The 14,698-nt window shown below is 39.3% G+C and overlaps 2 protein-coding genes across 2 annotated transcripts; both read right to left on the bottom strand.

The window, feature by feature from the left end:
* Nucleotides 1–1,275: 1,275 nt before the first annotated feature.
* Nucleotides 1,276–2,119, bottom strand: LOC140184191 (uncharacterized). The gene is made up of 2 exons (XM_072234495.1): nucleotides 1,654–2,119; nucleotides 1,276–1,565 (listed from the first exon to the last, which is right to left on the bottom strand). Exons 1-2 carry the CDS (start codon nucleotides 2,117–2,119, stop codon nucleotides 1,276–1,278), a joined length of 756 nt encoding a protein of 251 aa, XP_072090596.1.
* Nucleotides 2,120–2,266: 147 nt separating this feature from the next.
* LOC112795087 (uncharacterized) lies at nucleotides 2,267–3,427 on the bottom strand. Its single transcript, XM_025837046.1, has one exon. It carries the CDS (start codon nucleotides 3,425–3,427, stop codon nucleotides 2,267–2,269), a length of 1,161 nt encoding a protein of 386 aa, XP_025692831.1.
* Nucleotides 3,428–14,698: the final 11,271 nt, after the last annotated feature.

Here is a 14,698-nt window from a genome sequence, read left to right on the forward strand (position 1 = left end):
CCTGCACTCGAAATGGATTTTCTAGAGCTATAGAAGTCCAATTGGCACGCTCTCAACGGAGTTGGAAAGTAGACATCCAGGGCTTTCCAGCAATATATAACAGTTCATACTTTGCGCGAAGATAGACAACATAAATTGGCGTTCAACGTCAGTATCATGCTGCTGTCTGGCGTCCAGCGCCAGAAACAGGTTACAAGTTGGAGTTCAACGCCCAAAACTCGTCACAACCTGGCGTTCAACTCCAGAAACAGCCCAAGCGCGTGAGAAGCTTTAGTCTCAGCCCCAGTACACACCAAGTGGTCCCCAGAAGTGGATTTATGCACCAATTATCTTAGTTCACTTAATTTCTGTGAACCTAGGTTACTAGTTTACTATTTAAACAACTTTTAGAGGATTACCTTGTACCTCATGACATTTTCAGATCTGAATTTTGTACACTTTGACGGCATGAGTCTCTAAACTCCATTGTTGGGGTGAGGAGCTCTGCAGCATCTCGATGAATTAATGCAAGTGTTTCTATTCCTCCATTCAAACGTGTGTCTTCCTATCTAAGATGTTCATTCGCGCTTAATTATGAAGAAGGTGATGATCCGTGACACTCATCACCTTCCTCAACCCATGAACGTGTGCCTGACAAAAACCTCCGTTCTATATAAGATTGAATGAGCTTCTCTTAGATTCCTTAATCAGAATCTTCGTGGTATAAGCTAGAATTGATGGCGGCCACTCTTGAGGATCCGGAAAGTCTAAACCTTGTCTGTGGTATTCCGAGTAGGATTCAAGGATTGAATGGCTGTGACAAGCTTCAAACTCGCGATTGCTGGGCGTGATGACAAACGCAAAAGGATCAATGGATCCTATTCCAACATGATCGAGAACCAACAGCTGATTAGCCGTGCTGTGACAGAGCATCTGGACCGTTTTCACTGAGAGGATGGGAGGTAGCCACTGACAATGGTGACACCCTACATACAGCTTGCCATGGAGGGAACTTTGCACTTTGCCATGAATGGAATATTACATTACAGAAATTCAGAAGACAAAGCATCTCCAAAACTCCAACATATTCTCCATTATTAAAGTAACAATTATTTATTTCACGCTCTTTTATTTATCTAATAATTCCTACTGATAATTTCAATTGAGATCCTGACTAAGAATAATAAAATAAACATAGCTTGCTTCAAACCAATAATCTCCGTGGGATCGACCCTTACTCACGTAAGGTATTACTTGGACGACCCAGTGCACTTGCTGGTTAGTTGTGCGGAATTGTCAAGAATTGTGATTTTCAATTAAATCTACTGTGTCAATGCTTTGAATGTCAATTGGATCATAATTCTTCTTCTTGCAATGCATTCTAGATTGAAGGCGTAGATTATAAGTGACATAAACAATGTCACTTAGCCTTTGATGCTCTAATCGGTTCCTCCTCTTTGAATGGATTTGTTCAAAGAGGCTCCAGTTCCTCTCGCAGTCGGATGATGAAGATGTTTGATGAAGAAGACGAATTGCCATTTTTTTCAAGTTAGGAGCACTCCCACCGTGTAGCCTCCACCATTCACCTACCGAATATGAAATTCAACCATCAATTCTCATTCAATATTTAAAAAACATTCAAAGTAAATTGAACATAGAAATATAAATACTTACCAGGTTCAAGTCTCTTAATTGCTTTCAATGTACTTTCCCTTCCAAAACTTCCTTTTCGATCTCGATACAACTGTATCTCTTGCATTGCAGCAACTGAGTCATCGCAAAGAGTTTCAATATCAAATAAATCAAGCAAAGATCTCAAGGTATTTGCCTTCTCAACAAACCCCTCACTATAGAAGAAATCTGGATTCAAAAAGTATGCTGCTGCATGGAGGTCACGCTTCAAATGCTTATCCCACCGCATTTTCAAGATACTTGTATAAGGTGTGTATGCAGATTTCCTATTTCTAAACATTGTCTTGATATTAATTTTGGCTCTTTGCATGCCCGCATACACGATACCCGGAGAAGGTTTCTCATCAGCATCAACAAGCCTCAATAACTTAATTAGAGGACCAACAAGCATAACAGTAGTAAAACAATCCTCCCAAAACTTACTATCCAAGATAATTGAACTAACCATCTTCCCATTGACACTCTTGGATAATTTATGAGAAGTGAAATATTTGTCCACCACCAATGTTTGCAAGTCTTCTTTATGATCATATATACTTTTCAAAGTAATGAAAATAGTAGCAAAACGTGTTACTCCTGGTCGAACAATTTCTTTTCACTCTTTTCTTTTTCTAAGCCATGACAAGAAAATCATATGATTGTAAACAAACACAGTCACTTTTGAAGCACGAGAGGCAAGGTCAGCTATGTGAGGAAGACTTGCTATGTCTTTCAAGATAAGATTGATGCAATGAGCAGCACAAGGAGACCAAAAAATGTTTGGATACTTTTCATGAATGAGTTTTCCAGCAGATACATAATTCGCAGCATTATCAGTAACCACATGCACAATGTTACTAGACCCAACCCACTCAATAACCTCAGCAAACAATTTAAACAAGGTATCGGCAGTTTTTATCATATCAGAAGTATCAACAGACTTAACAAATGACATACCAGCAGAACAATAAACTAGAAAATTAATTAACGTACGCTGCCTTTGATCAGTCCAGCCATCTGCCATCAGTGTACAACCAGTCCTTTTCCACGAGCTCCTATAACCTTCAACAAGCAACTGACATTCCTTCTTAAGATCGGCCAGCAAATGAACTCTCATTTCGTCATACGACGGTCCTTTGAAACCAGGTCCGATTGCAGCAACGCCGTCCAAGGTAGGTTGAAAGTAAGGCGATTGAATTGCATTGAATGGAATCCGTGCATCAATGATCCATCTTGCAAGCCCCAACTTAACCTTGTGTTTAACTTGTTTACTGGCCAAGATACTTTTCAAAGCTGGTTGAGAGCCTGGTGTAGTCCTTTCCTTAAAATCACTTCCAATTGAAGTAGCAGCAATCGCTCTTCTCTTTCCTTTGTCTCCCATTGTTGCAGGAGCCGGAGGTTGTACAGGATTAAGCACTTCACCCTCTTCTTCCACTTGAGTTTCACTTTCCACATCATAACAATCAGATGTAAATTTTTGCCTTATTTTTTTGTTTTCCTCCAAAAGCCTTTTGAATTGAAGTTCAACATCTTTAGTTACTTTGTTACAAACTTTAATTTGTCCAGGGATTTTTGCAAAATGATATTTCATTCTATATATCCCCCCTCCATTGTAAGTATTCAAGCAGAAAATACATGTATATTGAGCCTTGTTATTTTTGTCATACTTCACTGTAAAATACTGCCAAGCTGGATCAGATTTACCTCTGGATGAACCAGTTTGAGAATTTTGAACAGCATTATCTTGTGGCTGTGGGTTACTTTGTGATTGTTCCATCTATAACAATCAGAAAATCAAAGACAAGAAATCAACTTCAGAAAACCATGAAAATAATGAAGCAACAAACAGAACAGGCAGCATAGAGAATCAAAATCTATTTCCAGCAAACAGAACAGGCAGCATAGATCAACTTCATGCAGCTTTATAGTCACAGAAATCAACTGATTCAGGTAAAATAAAAATTTAAAACTATTTCCATTCAGAAGCATAAAAAATATTCATGAAGCAGCAAACAGAACAGGCAGCATAGAGAATCAAAAACTATTTCCAGCAAACAGAACAGGCAGCATAGATCAACTTCATACAGCTTGACAGTCACAGAAATCAACTGATTCAGGTAAAATAAAAATTTAAAACTATTTCCATTCAGAAGCAACAAAATATTCATGAAGCAGCAAACAGAAGCAGCAAACAGAACAGGCAGCATAGAGAATCAAAAACAAAAATCAAGATCAAAACATATTCATGAAGCAGCAAACAGAAGCAGCAAACAGAACATGCAGCATAGAAAATCAAAAACAAAAATCAAGATCAGAACATATTTAGAAGCAGCAAACAGATTAAAAGGGTAATAAAAGTGTTTGAGACTTAACACGACTTGAAAAACAGATTGAACCTGAAGCATATTTAACTGGATTCATATGTTATTTTTTAACTCAAATGCCCTGTTATTTTTTTTTTCAAACAGAACAGGTGAGCTCAGAATTCAGAAGGAAGCATGTTCAAAATCAAGAAGACGAGAAAATCAGTCTTACCAGAGAATGAGGAGGCGGGCTCGGCGAGCTCGGCAACGTTCGGCGATGAGGAGGCAGGCTCAACGCGGTGGTGGTCGCGGCTGTTGTGGATTGGTTTGGGTGGCAAATGAGGAGCACTGCTGGGTGGCGAATGAGGAGCGCTTTGGAATCTGGAGCTTGGTGGGCGGTGGCAATGGTGGCCTTGGTGGGTGAGGGGAGAAGAAAGGGGAGATCGGCTGATTGGTGGCTGACTAGGGTTAGGGAAGAAAGGGGAGATTGGCAATAGGTTAACGCGTACGCCTTTCTATTTTTTTTTAAAATAGCCAAAACAACGTCGTTTGGCATCTGAATTTCCAAACCCCTAAACTACCAAAAAACCGGACGGTTCTTCCAGTTTGCTGGTTAACCGCTGGTTTGACTGGTTTTTCCACCGGTTCTTTGCCGTTCGGTTTTTAAGGTTACCCGGACCGATTAGGTAACCGGTTCCCAATTTTTTTGGTTGAACCGGCCGGTCCGGTCCGGTTTTCAGAACCATGCATTGGATACGTCTTAATTATTGTAAGGGATAAGTATGATTTTGGTCCCCAACGTAGGGGCTAAAAATTTATTTCGCCCATCGCCTTTTTTTCGCTCCAAAATGGTCCCCAAGGTTTCAGTTTGTTTTAAAATCGTCCTTTTTACTAATTTTATTTTTTATTACCAAATTACCATTTATTAAAAAATTATAAAATAAAATAAATATAAAATAAATAAATAAATAAAGAAAAAAGAAAGGGATACAGGAAGAGGGGTGGGGAGAGAAAGAAAAGGGGGGGCGCAGAGAATGGGGCGCAGAAAAGGGGATGAGGGGAGGAGGAGGGAGGAGGGGGAGAGAAGGGGGACCGCTGCTGCACCACCGCCCCACCACCCCGCCGCCCTGCCGCCCTACACCACCGCACGACCACCATTTATTCTTCTTCTTCTTTTTTTTCTTCTTTTTTTTCTTCTTCTTCTTCTTCCCGCCGCCCTGCCGCCCTGCACCACCGCACCACCACCATTTCTCCTTCTTCTTCTTCTTCGCCCCGCCGCTCTGCCGCCCTGCACCACCGCACCACCACCATTTCTTCTTCTTCTTCTTCTTCTTCTTCTTCTTCTTCTTCTTCTTCTTCTTCTTCTTCTTCCCGCCGCCCTGCCACCCTGTACCACCGCACCACCACCATTTCTTCTTCTTCTTCTTCTTCTTCTTCTTCTTCTTCTTCTTCTTCTTCTTCTTCTTCTTCTTCTTCTTCTTCGTCGCCCCGCCATTCTGCTGCCCTACACCACCGCACCACCACCATTTCTGTGAACTGGATTTTTTGTGAAATTTTTGGATTTTTTGTGAAATTTGTTGTGGAATATTGTTGTTGTTGAAATTTGAATTTGGAATATTATTGTTGCTGAATTTGTTGATTATTCATGTTGCTTGATTTTGATTTTCTGATGTTGATGATGATGATGAACATGATGATAATGGTGGTGGTGGTGGGTTCTTGTTCAGCTTGAGCTTTTGGTTGATTTTGGTTGATTTTGGGGAAAGTTCTGATGATGATGATGACCATGATGATACTGGTGGTGGTGGTGGTGGTTCTGGTTGGGCTTCTGTTCTGGTGGTGGTGGTGGTGGTTGTTGATTTTGGGGTGGTGGTGGTTGATTTTGGGGTGAAGGGAGAAGGGTATTTTCGTCCGAAGGACGATTTTCAAACAAACTGAAACTTTAGGGAGCATTTTAGAGCAAAAAATGGTGAGGGACGAAAAAAATTTTCAACCCCTACGTTGGGGACCAAAATCATACTTATCCCTTATTGTAACTAATTAATTTCTGTTTGAAATATTTTTATTCAGCATAGGTTGGCAGGACTAGGGGAACAAAGTCGAAATCGCAATAATGGTAGAATCCAGACTCTATGTTGTCGCATCGATACCCACACATTTGACTATGTACGATATTTTTTGGTTTTTACATTAAATCATGCATTGATATACCGTTCCTAATTATTGTTCTTTAACACAATGTGCACAGTTTTGATGGATACTATATGAGGATCTCCAATTACGTCAGATTATGGCCGACTGGCTTATGAGTGACGTAAAGATATATACATGGAGGGCTGTTGTCCTCTCGTATACTTTCACTTTGTAGAGTTTCATCATGTTGACAGAGTAAAGAGACAGTTCGGGGGACAGTAGCACAGGTCAGCAGATTCGGTGAACATCGACGAGTATTTTTTCAAGACGACGGGAGGAGATGACTCTGGTGGCCTAACGTGCACTGTCAGTGGTAAGATTTATTCAGGGGCCGTTACCAGCTACAACACTTAGTTACCATCAATGGCCACCTGACTTTCGTTCGACACAGGAGTACCTCACTTGGTGGCAGTAGTCATGTAGAGTTAGATTTCTAACCATATCGACGACCTTCATCACAATGTTGAAGTCATAAATCCTTCCTAAAACAAAGAGGCCAATCCAACATCTCACGGGATAATGTACCCAAAGTATCCAATTACCAATTGCAACCCTCATTGTTTGGACTATACGCTGCATTTATACGATATCTCTTATCCTCGGCTGATTTGAACCGTGAATTGAAGTTTAAAACCATGTGCTAGATGTAGTATGCATGATATGCCGAGGGAGGATGCCATCCACTGTGAGGTACATTTAGACCAGCGCAAATAGCTTATGATCTATTTGATATGATAAGAATTTCAGGCTGCAGAGTAACAGCTGTCTCAGATTCGAAAGAAAAAACGACCATGACTCAGTTGTCTCAGATTTGACTAATGCGAAAGCTATGGACAGAATTTTGTTATTACCACCTTGAGCCACAGCAATTAACAGCACGCCCCCGTACTTTTCGTACAAGTGTATCTCGTCCACAAATACAAAAAGCTTGCAATACTTAAACGCCTCAATGCATGGAGTGAATGCCTAAAAGACCCTATCAAATTGGTTCTACTCTCCGTCAACTATGACTCTGTTGTAATAAGAAACAGCAATACAGTCGTGAATCATGCTTGGGAGGCATTCCTGCAAAGCTTGTAAGAGGTCGGGTATCTTGTTGTACGACTCTTCCCAGTTACCATAAATCTGAGCAATCGCTTTCTGCTTTGTCATCCACACCTTTCGGTATGATGGCTTGAAATGGTAACTCTGATGCACCGCACTTTGCAATACCAGGATAGACATTGATAGATCAGTCTTTATTATAGGTAACACGACTTTGAAAATCAAACTACTATCCAATTGAGCATGGTCCGGAGACATGATTGGTGCCAAACAAGTGTATGCTCTACCGAGCCTACGCACCTCTCTACAAATTACTTGTGGATGTCAATGTTCAGTACAACACATAATTAACGTAATAGACTTTAATTCATCCAAAATAAATCGTAAAATATACCAATATTTCAAGTTTTGACATAGTGCCACACAAAGACTCTATCGATAACCCTTGGTGAATTGCTTACAATGACAGTGGTATTTAAGCCTATCTAACTCCAAAACTCTATACTCCTCATGCCTTTGAATATTATAATTTTTCACCGCCATCAGAACTACATCATGGTTCCTGAACTTATGGTTAACTCAGAATTCTATCCCACCATCCGTTGTAATCATCCCCTTCATCGGCATTGAAAGTCCAACTGCATTGCGTCCAAATTCAAAGTGTGATAATGACTAGGAACTTCTAATAATCGAGGAATTGGCAAAGGGGGAGGCAAGAGAAACCGAGCACCACTACTAGTGAAAGTCTCCAACACATACTCATCAGAGGAAGAAGTATCACTAGACGACTCGAATTCGGAAACATAAGTTGAATCGCCCTAACTGTCTTCCTTGTCGGCACTATCACGAGGTTAGGCGCAGTGGATCGTGTTGCATCCAGCGGGACAACTTCAGCACTCGAAGGAGATGGCCTACCACAAACAACCGCGTCACACACCACATCATACCACTCCATCACATGTTGTGGCATTAGCCGTGCATGTACATCAAACATTACCCTCACATGCCGATCTCCGTCAATCCAAAATAACCTGTTGGTAAATCCACTGCTTGGAAGCGCGTGCATAAATCTATATGCAACCCACCCAACCTCTTTGGTACATATTCCCCTGTATTGTTCAATATGACCTGTCTTTAGCGGATGTAGGGTATCAACCCGGTTAGTGCGCAACATCACAGTTAAATCAGACTCGAAAAGCATTCCTTCATCACCGTGTTTTACTATCCCATTAGGAAAAACCACAAAAAAATGATTATTCTCCATGAGAATAAAACGGAAAGAAGAGCAAAAAAATAGAGTAATTCTCCAAAATATCTTGGGCGCCTCCTAAACCATAATACACATATCTTAAGTGTTGAGAGCCAAATTACACGTTTGACTATATCTCGGATGTTGAGGCCCAAATTAGGCATGTTACACGTATCTCGGGTGTTGAGACTCCCTTCTAAATTTAAACATATCTTAGATGTTCAGTATCCGATCTCCCATGTAAAACATATCCTAGATGCACCCAGGATATGTCACGGTGTCGTCCGGTCACAGAACAGTGTCTCAAACGTCGAAATATGCACATTTTTTATGGGTAAAAAACCTAAATAAACCAAAGAGAGATCTTTATTACCTAAATCAGCCAAAACAAGAAATTTTTCAGCAATCCACCAAGTAGCAAATATATATAATTCGAATCAACATGATTCAAACTCCAAATGCAAGTAATTCGAAACAACTTGATTCGAATTACGTTTAAGACAAATTGCATGTAATTTGAATCAAGTAGATTCGAATTAGTGAAGCATAAATCGAATCAAGTCGATTCAAACTAGTAGGCAAACATGACTAGAGGGAGTTCGAATCATATTGATTCGAATTACTCATTGTTGAAGTTCGAATTAACCTGATTCGAATTATCTATATATACTTCAACTTTGGTTGTTTCGAATTAGTGTGTTCCAGGGCTATGTATATATGTGATGAACGTGAGTTGCTCTCAAAAAGTACGTAGCATAAACATTAAAAAGGATTCTCTAAATTAACGTATTTTGCAAGGTATGTAACGGAACTAATATAAATAAGCAAAGTAACATAGTTCTCATAGTACCTGATACAATATAACCACTAATAAACATACAGACATCATCTGATGAAGTAAATGACTAGTACATATAACAGTGATAACTGAAATACATAAACATAAGTATGTAGCAATAGACACCAACAATGAACTAACAAACAAGACACTACACAAATCATCTAAAAAGATGCGATCCCGTGAAGCAACGTCGAGGAACCCGTGTCCTGTGACCTCTCCGGATCAGCGGCTCCTCATCCTCTATGTCATCCTCCTCATCATCCTGGGGTGGCTGGGCAAGTCTGGTAGGCTGGATATGTAACGACCGGGATGAAGAAGGCCCGACAACTGACTGTGATCCAGCACAAGCTGCTGATGGTGGTGTACCGCCCAGAGCAAAATGCTCAGTCTGAGGTACGGATGGAGGCTCATTCAGATCTACATCTAAATGTGCCTGTGACCCCGAAGTCTGGCCAATTCGACGGACAGCCTCATCCTCCTACATGATGGCAGTGATCTCGTCAAGGAAGTGGTCCCCACCGTAGTCGGCATCAAGACCATCACCGGCAAGAAAGTCTGAATACATGGTGCCCGGACTGACCCATGGTGTACTCTCATGTAGTGGATGATCGTCGTCAGGAACACCAACAAAGTAATCTCCGAGAGGCCCCTCCCCCAGTCCAGCGTCAACATGACCCGAAGTATCTCCCATAACTGACCCATGTAACTCTCCAGCAGCTCTGCCAGCATCGGGTATAACACCACCATGAGCAGCACCCCCCGCAATGGCATCGTCACCATGATCACCCCCGATATGGTGCGCTGCAGCCCCTCTCCGTCGGCCGCCACAACGCCGTCCTCGTCTACGATCCCTCCCTGCCTGCTCACCCTCCTCGATAGCATGGTCAAGCCACCTCTACTCCCGATTGCTACGCCGTGTCCCTACACGAGCTCTCCTGTCAACCCGTTGCCTATCGAAAACGTCGTCAACTATGTCCATGTTGGGAACTGTTCTGACACCCCTCTGTGTAGCCTCAACTGGAATAGGAATGTCTCTAGGATCTCCTAAGAACATCTCCAGTGACAAAAATCTCTTTCCGTGCTGACGCCACCAGTCCAAGAAGTCATGTGATGGCCCCGGGTCCGGCACAACGTCAAACCGAAGGACGTGCTCCACACGTGTCTCCTAGTGAAGATGCCAGTGGTGTAACTGGGACGGAAACCAACGATCACCTCCTCTACCATCCTTCGACATCAAGAAGTCGATGTTCAGGGCAGGACGGGGGCAAGCCTGTACTCCTCCAAACTGTGGTAACACCCGATCAACCTGGTGCCACTCAACCACGGCAAAATATATCAGCGAGATAACGGAATGCCATAAAGCCGTATGACGAGGCTCGAACACCTCCGGATGGACCACCTGAACGACCTCTGGTCTGCTATATGGCATCCAGATAAACTGAAAAAAGAATCCCCAATACATTAGAAGATCTATTTATGGAAGTCTAAAATTACATTGACTAAACATGGGTGCTTAGCATACTCACATCCCTAGGCTGTAACATGTCAATCCTCAGCCGGGTCATCTGAACCCGAGGTCCCTTCTCGCTAACCCCAGGATTGTAACCTGACCACATGAAAAGGCCGTTAATTTATGAAGTCAATCATTAGTGTAACGCGGTAGAATAACAATTACAGGCGATAACTTAAATTCATAGATTAATTAAACATAATATAATGAGATAGTCGTACCTGGATGCCAGGGGCCAGCTAAACGTATCAAACCCATCAGGCCGAAATCTAGGAAAACGCCAAAATATCCAGGACTGAAGTAACTGTAACAGCCCAGCTAACTTCACGACGTGTCTGTTGGCCACTCGGCACATACACCGGTGCAAGCGCGGCCAACCCCCAACTGTAGCCACCCATATCCTCAAGCCTAGCCACGTACGATAGCCATCTGATGTGAATACGATTGCCGGACTTATCGGCAAAAAGCTGAGTGCCCAACAACATCATGATATAGGCACGGGCAAAGCACCTAACTGTCTCCTCGTCTGCCCCCTCGGGGCACTCTCCGAAGGTCTCCTGGAACCAGCTGCAGTTCACTGCGAACTTTTGAATTTGGCTCGGGGGGGTAACACACCCAGCAACTCCTGGAACCACTGCCAAGTTGACCGACTACCTTGTATGTATACATGGAAATCCGTCAGGCAACCACTGACGTAATGTCCGTCCACTGGCAACCCCAACTGGTACGCCACGTCCTGAAGTGGGATCGTGCACTCTCCGAACGGCATATGGAAAGTGTGCGTCTCTGGACGCCACCGCTCGACGAATGCACTCACAAGTGGCTCGTCTAATCGGAACCATCTGTCGTTCAGTCTCGCAAGATGGTATAATCCGGCCATCTGCAAGTACGGAACGTACCGCTCATCCAGTCGCATTCCCTGCTGCCGCTGCATACTCGATATGCAGCGCCGGGGCTGCGAAATAAAAGGACCGCATGATTAGAACAAATTAAAAACTAGTCTTAAATCTGAAATTTTAATTAATTTTTACACTTAAAAAATCCTATACTTTAATTAATTAATTTCAAATTAACAACTACCATAACCACCTACGTAAACCGCTAACAAAAACTATCAACAAAACCACATAGAAAATCACTATACAAAACCGCATGCAAAACCACTTATATAAACCACTAGCAATACCACTTTAATAAACCACTACCAATTTCACTTTAATAAACCACTAAAATATAGTAACAACAAAAACCACTAAACATTTACCACTATTAAAAACAACTAAACATATACCACTATTAAAAACCACTAACCTCGTCGTTGATCACCCCAGCGATGTGAGCGACTCCATCCAAACGATACAGCCTTCCCGGATCGTCTCCCATCGCGTTAATCTGCCTCTTGAGTCTTTGTCAAACAGATTCTACGTCATTTTCTTTGGGATTTGGTGGGGTATGAGGAAGTGAAACTGATTCGAATGAGCTTGGTTCGAACTCCTTATATAGGCAACTTACTAGTAATTCGAATCAAGTTAATTCGAATTTCCGTTTGACACCAACAATGAGTAATTCGAATCAATATGATTCGAACTCCCTCTAGTCACGTTTGCCTACTAGTTCGAATTGACTTGATTCGATTTATGCTTCACTAATTCGAATCTACTTGATTCGAATTACATGCAATTTGTCTTAAACGTCATTCGAATCAAGTTGTTTCAAATTACTTGCATTTGGAGTTCGAATCATGTTGATTCGAATTATATATATTTGCTACTTGGTGGATTGCTGAAAAGTTTCTTGTTTTGGCTGATTTAGGTAATAAAGATCTCTCTTTAGTTTATTTAAATTTTTTACCCTTTTTTTATCTTACCTCTCAACATCCAAAATATGTAAAGTTACACATTTAAGTAATTACTTCATATTTTATGTATTTTCGTAATTATATATTTATTTAATTTAAATAAAAATCTCCAAATCTTACTTTCTTTATTTTTTTTTCACTCCTTTTTCTCATTCTTTTTATTTCTAAAATGTATAGAACGTGGTTGTTATTAATTTATTGTGATAGAGAAATAATATTAGATCAAAATAAATTGTTATATTTAATTCTATTTAAAATTTAAACGTTTTTTGTCTACATACTCTCTTGAAATGAGATGTTTAATAACATTAAAAAATTTTATTCTGCATGTCATGGATTAACAATACACAATATGAATAAAAAAATTTATTATAAATATTCAGTAAAAATAGATGACACTTTTTATTACACAAATATTATTTTGTGTTTTTATCGTATTTTTAAAAAATAAGAATCGACTTCTAATTTTGTTTATTAGGGACAATTTTGCCGAATTAAAAGGCGAACTACATTTGAGGCAAAAAAAATCTTAGTAAATAATACTCTTTCATTTTTTTTAAAACAATTGTTTTTTATTTATTTAAGGAAAAAAAAAACTAACATTAACATCTTGCATTCTTACCTTTACAAGGAGTTTCAAAACTTTCTCAAATTAGACCGACACACCAAAGTTTGTGATTCTGAGGACATATGGTTTCTTGCCAATTTGCCATTGAAAAGAAAAGAATGTTTAGTTTCATTTCTCACCAAAATCCAACTTCACTTTCGCCCTCTAAATTCAGCAGTTAGGTAAAGGGGAAACAAATGTAACAATGCCATTGAAAGCAAACCTCCAAGTGGCATTCAACAGATATCTCTCGTCTCCTCCCTCTTGTGATCTTTGCCGAACACATACCATATTATGTGTCCACATGTATTATAAAATATTACAGAACTTGGTCAACAAGAACTTTTTAAAACATCAGAATTAAGATTTCTTTATGGTGATGGAATTATCAATTATCAGCATCCTTCTTATTGTATAAAATATGAATGAATAACTTTTTTCTTTCTTTCAATTTTTTGTGTGAATTAAATTGATCGTTTAAATTTTTAGGGAATCAAAGTAATCCTAGCCTATTTCATTTTGATACCATTTTTTCATCTTTTGCCACTATCAACATGAATCAAACTACTTGAAGTTGGAGAACATATCCCGAACTAAGGTGATGCAAATTAATTAATTAATTCAAAAAATCTATTTTTTAATAAAAATTTGAGAAACCAATTTAATTTGTAAAATCTGAAAAATTAATTGCAGCATTTATTAATAATAAATTTAAAATTTGTTATCAATAACAATTACATTCATTAACCAAATTTAATATTTTATTCAATTATATTATTATAAGTGAGAATAAGTCAGAATCCAATAATTTAAATAACACGAGACTCACACTTTAGTATTTAATTTAAACCAAATTAGTTGACAAATATTTTAAAATAATATGCAGAAAGTCATATAGGTAACAAAATGTTATATAAACATCCAAATTTAACAATTATTCATGATAATTATATAAAAATGAAAAAATATGTTTCAGTGTAATTATAAAAAAATCAATTATTTACTTAACATTTTTCAATGTACAAAAATAACTGAAGATACTTTCTATGATATTAGTTATTAGGAGATGACAATGTGTTGGAGAATGAAGGCATGAGTCATGAGACAATTCCCACTCTTCACTCTCAAACTTCTCCAGATCTACATTCCTGAACTTCTGAAAATTTTTTCTCTCCATCTTCAATTTCCACCAAATATGTAATTCCATCGATTTTTATGAGGTTATTCTAAAAAAACGAAAAATATAATATATTAAGATAAAATAAAATTAATATTTTTCAATCATGTTATTACATATAATAACATATTACAAATTAAATATAAATGTTAAATAATTATCAAATTTAAAACAAAGAATGCATTATACCTTTAAAAATAAAATAAGTATTATAGATGTTGTACAATTTTCATTTGAAATACATTTTAAATTTATAGTATTAGAAT

This window comes from Arachis hypogaea, chromosome 4 (assembly GCF_003086295.3).
Source record: "Arachis hypogaea cultivar Tifrunner chromosome 4, arahy.Tifrunner.gnm2.J5K5, whole genome shotgun sequence".
Classification (NCBI taxonomy): domain Eukaryota; kingdom Viridiplantae; phylum Streptophyta; class Magnoliopsida; order Fabales; family Fabaceae; genus Arachis; species Arachis hypogaea.

Bases quoted from the DNA above. Each gene is read 5' to 3' on its own strand.
- LOC112795087 (XM_025837046.1), bottom strand. From the start codon at position 3,427: ATGGAACAATCACAAAGTAACCCACAGCCACAAGATAATGCTGTTCAA.
- LOC140184191 (XM_072234495.1), bottom strand. From the start codon at position 2,119: ATGGTTAGTTCAATTATCTTGGATAGTAAGTTTTGGGAGGATTGTTTT. The intron at 1,566-1,653 runs GTAAGTATTTAT...CATATTCGGTAG, and splicing joins AATTAAGAGACTTGAACCTG to GTGAATGGTGGAGGCTACAC.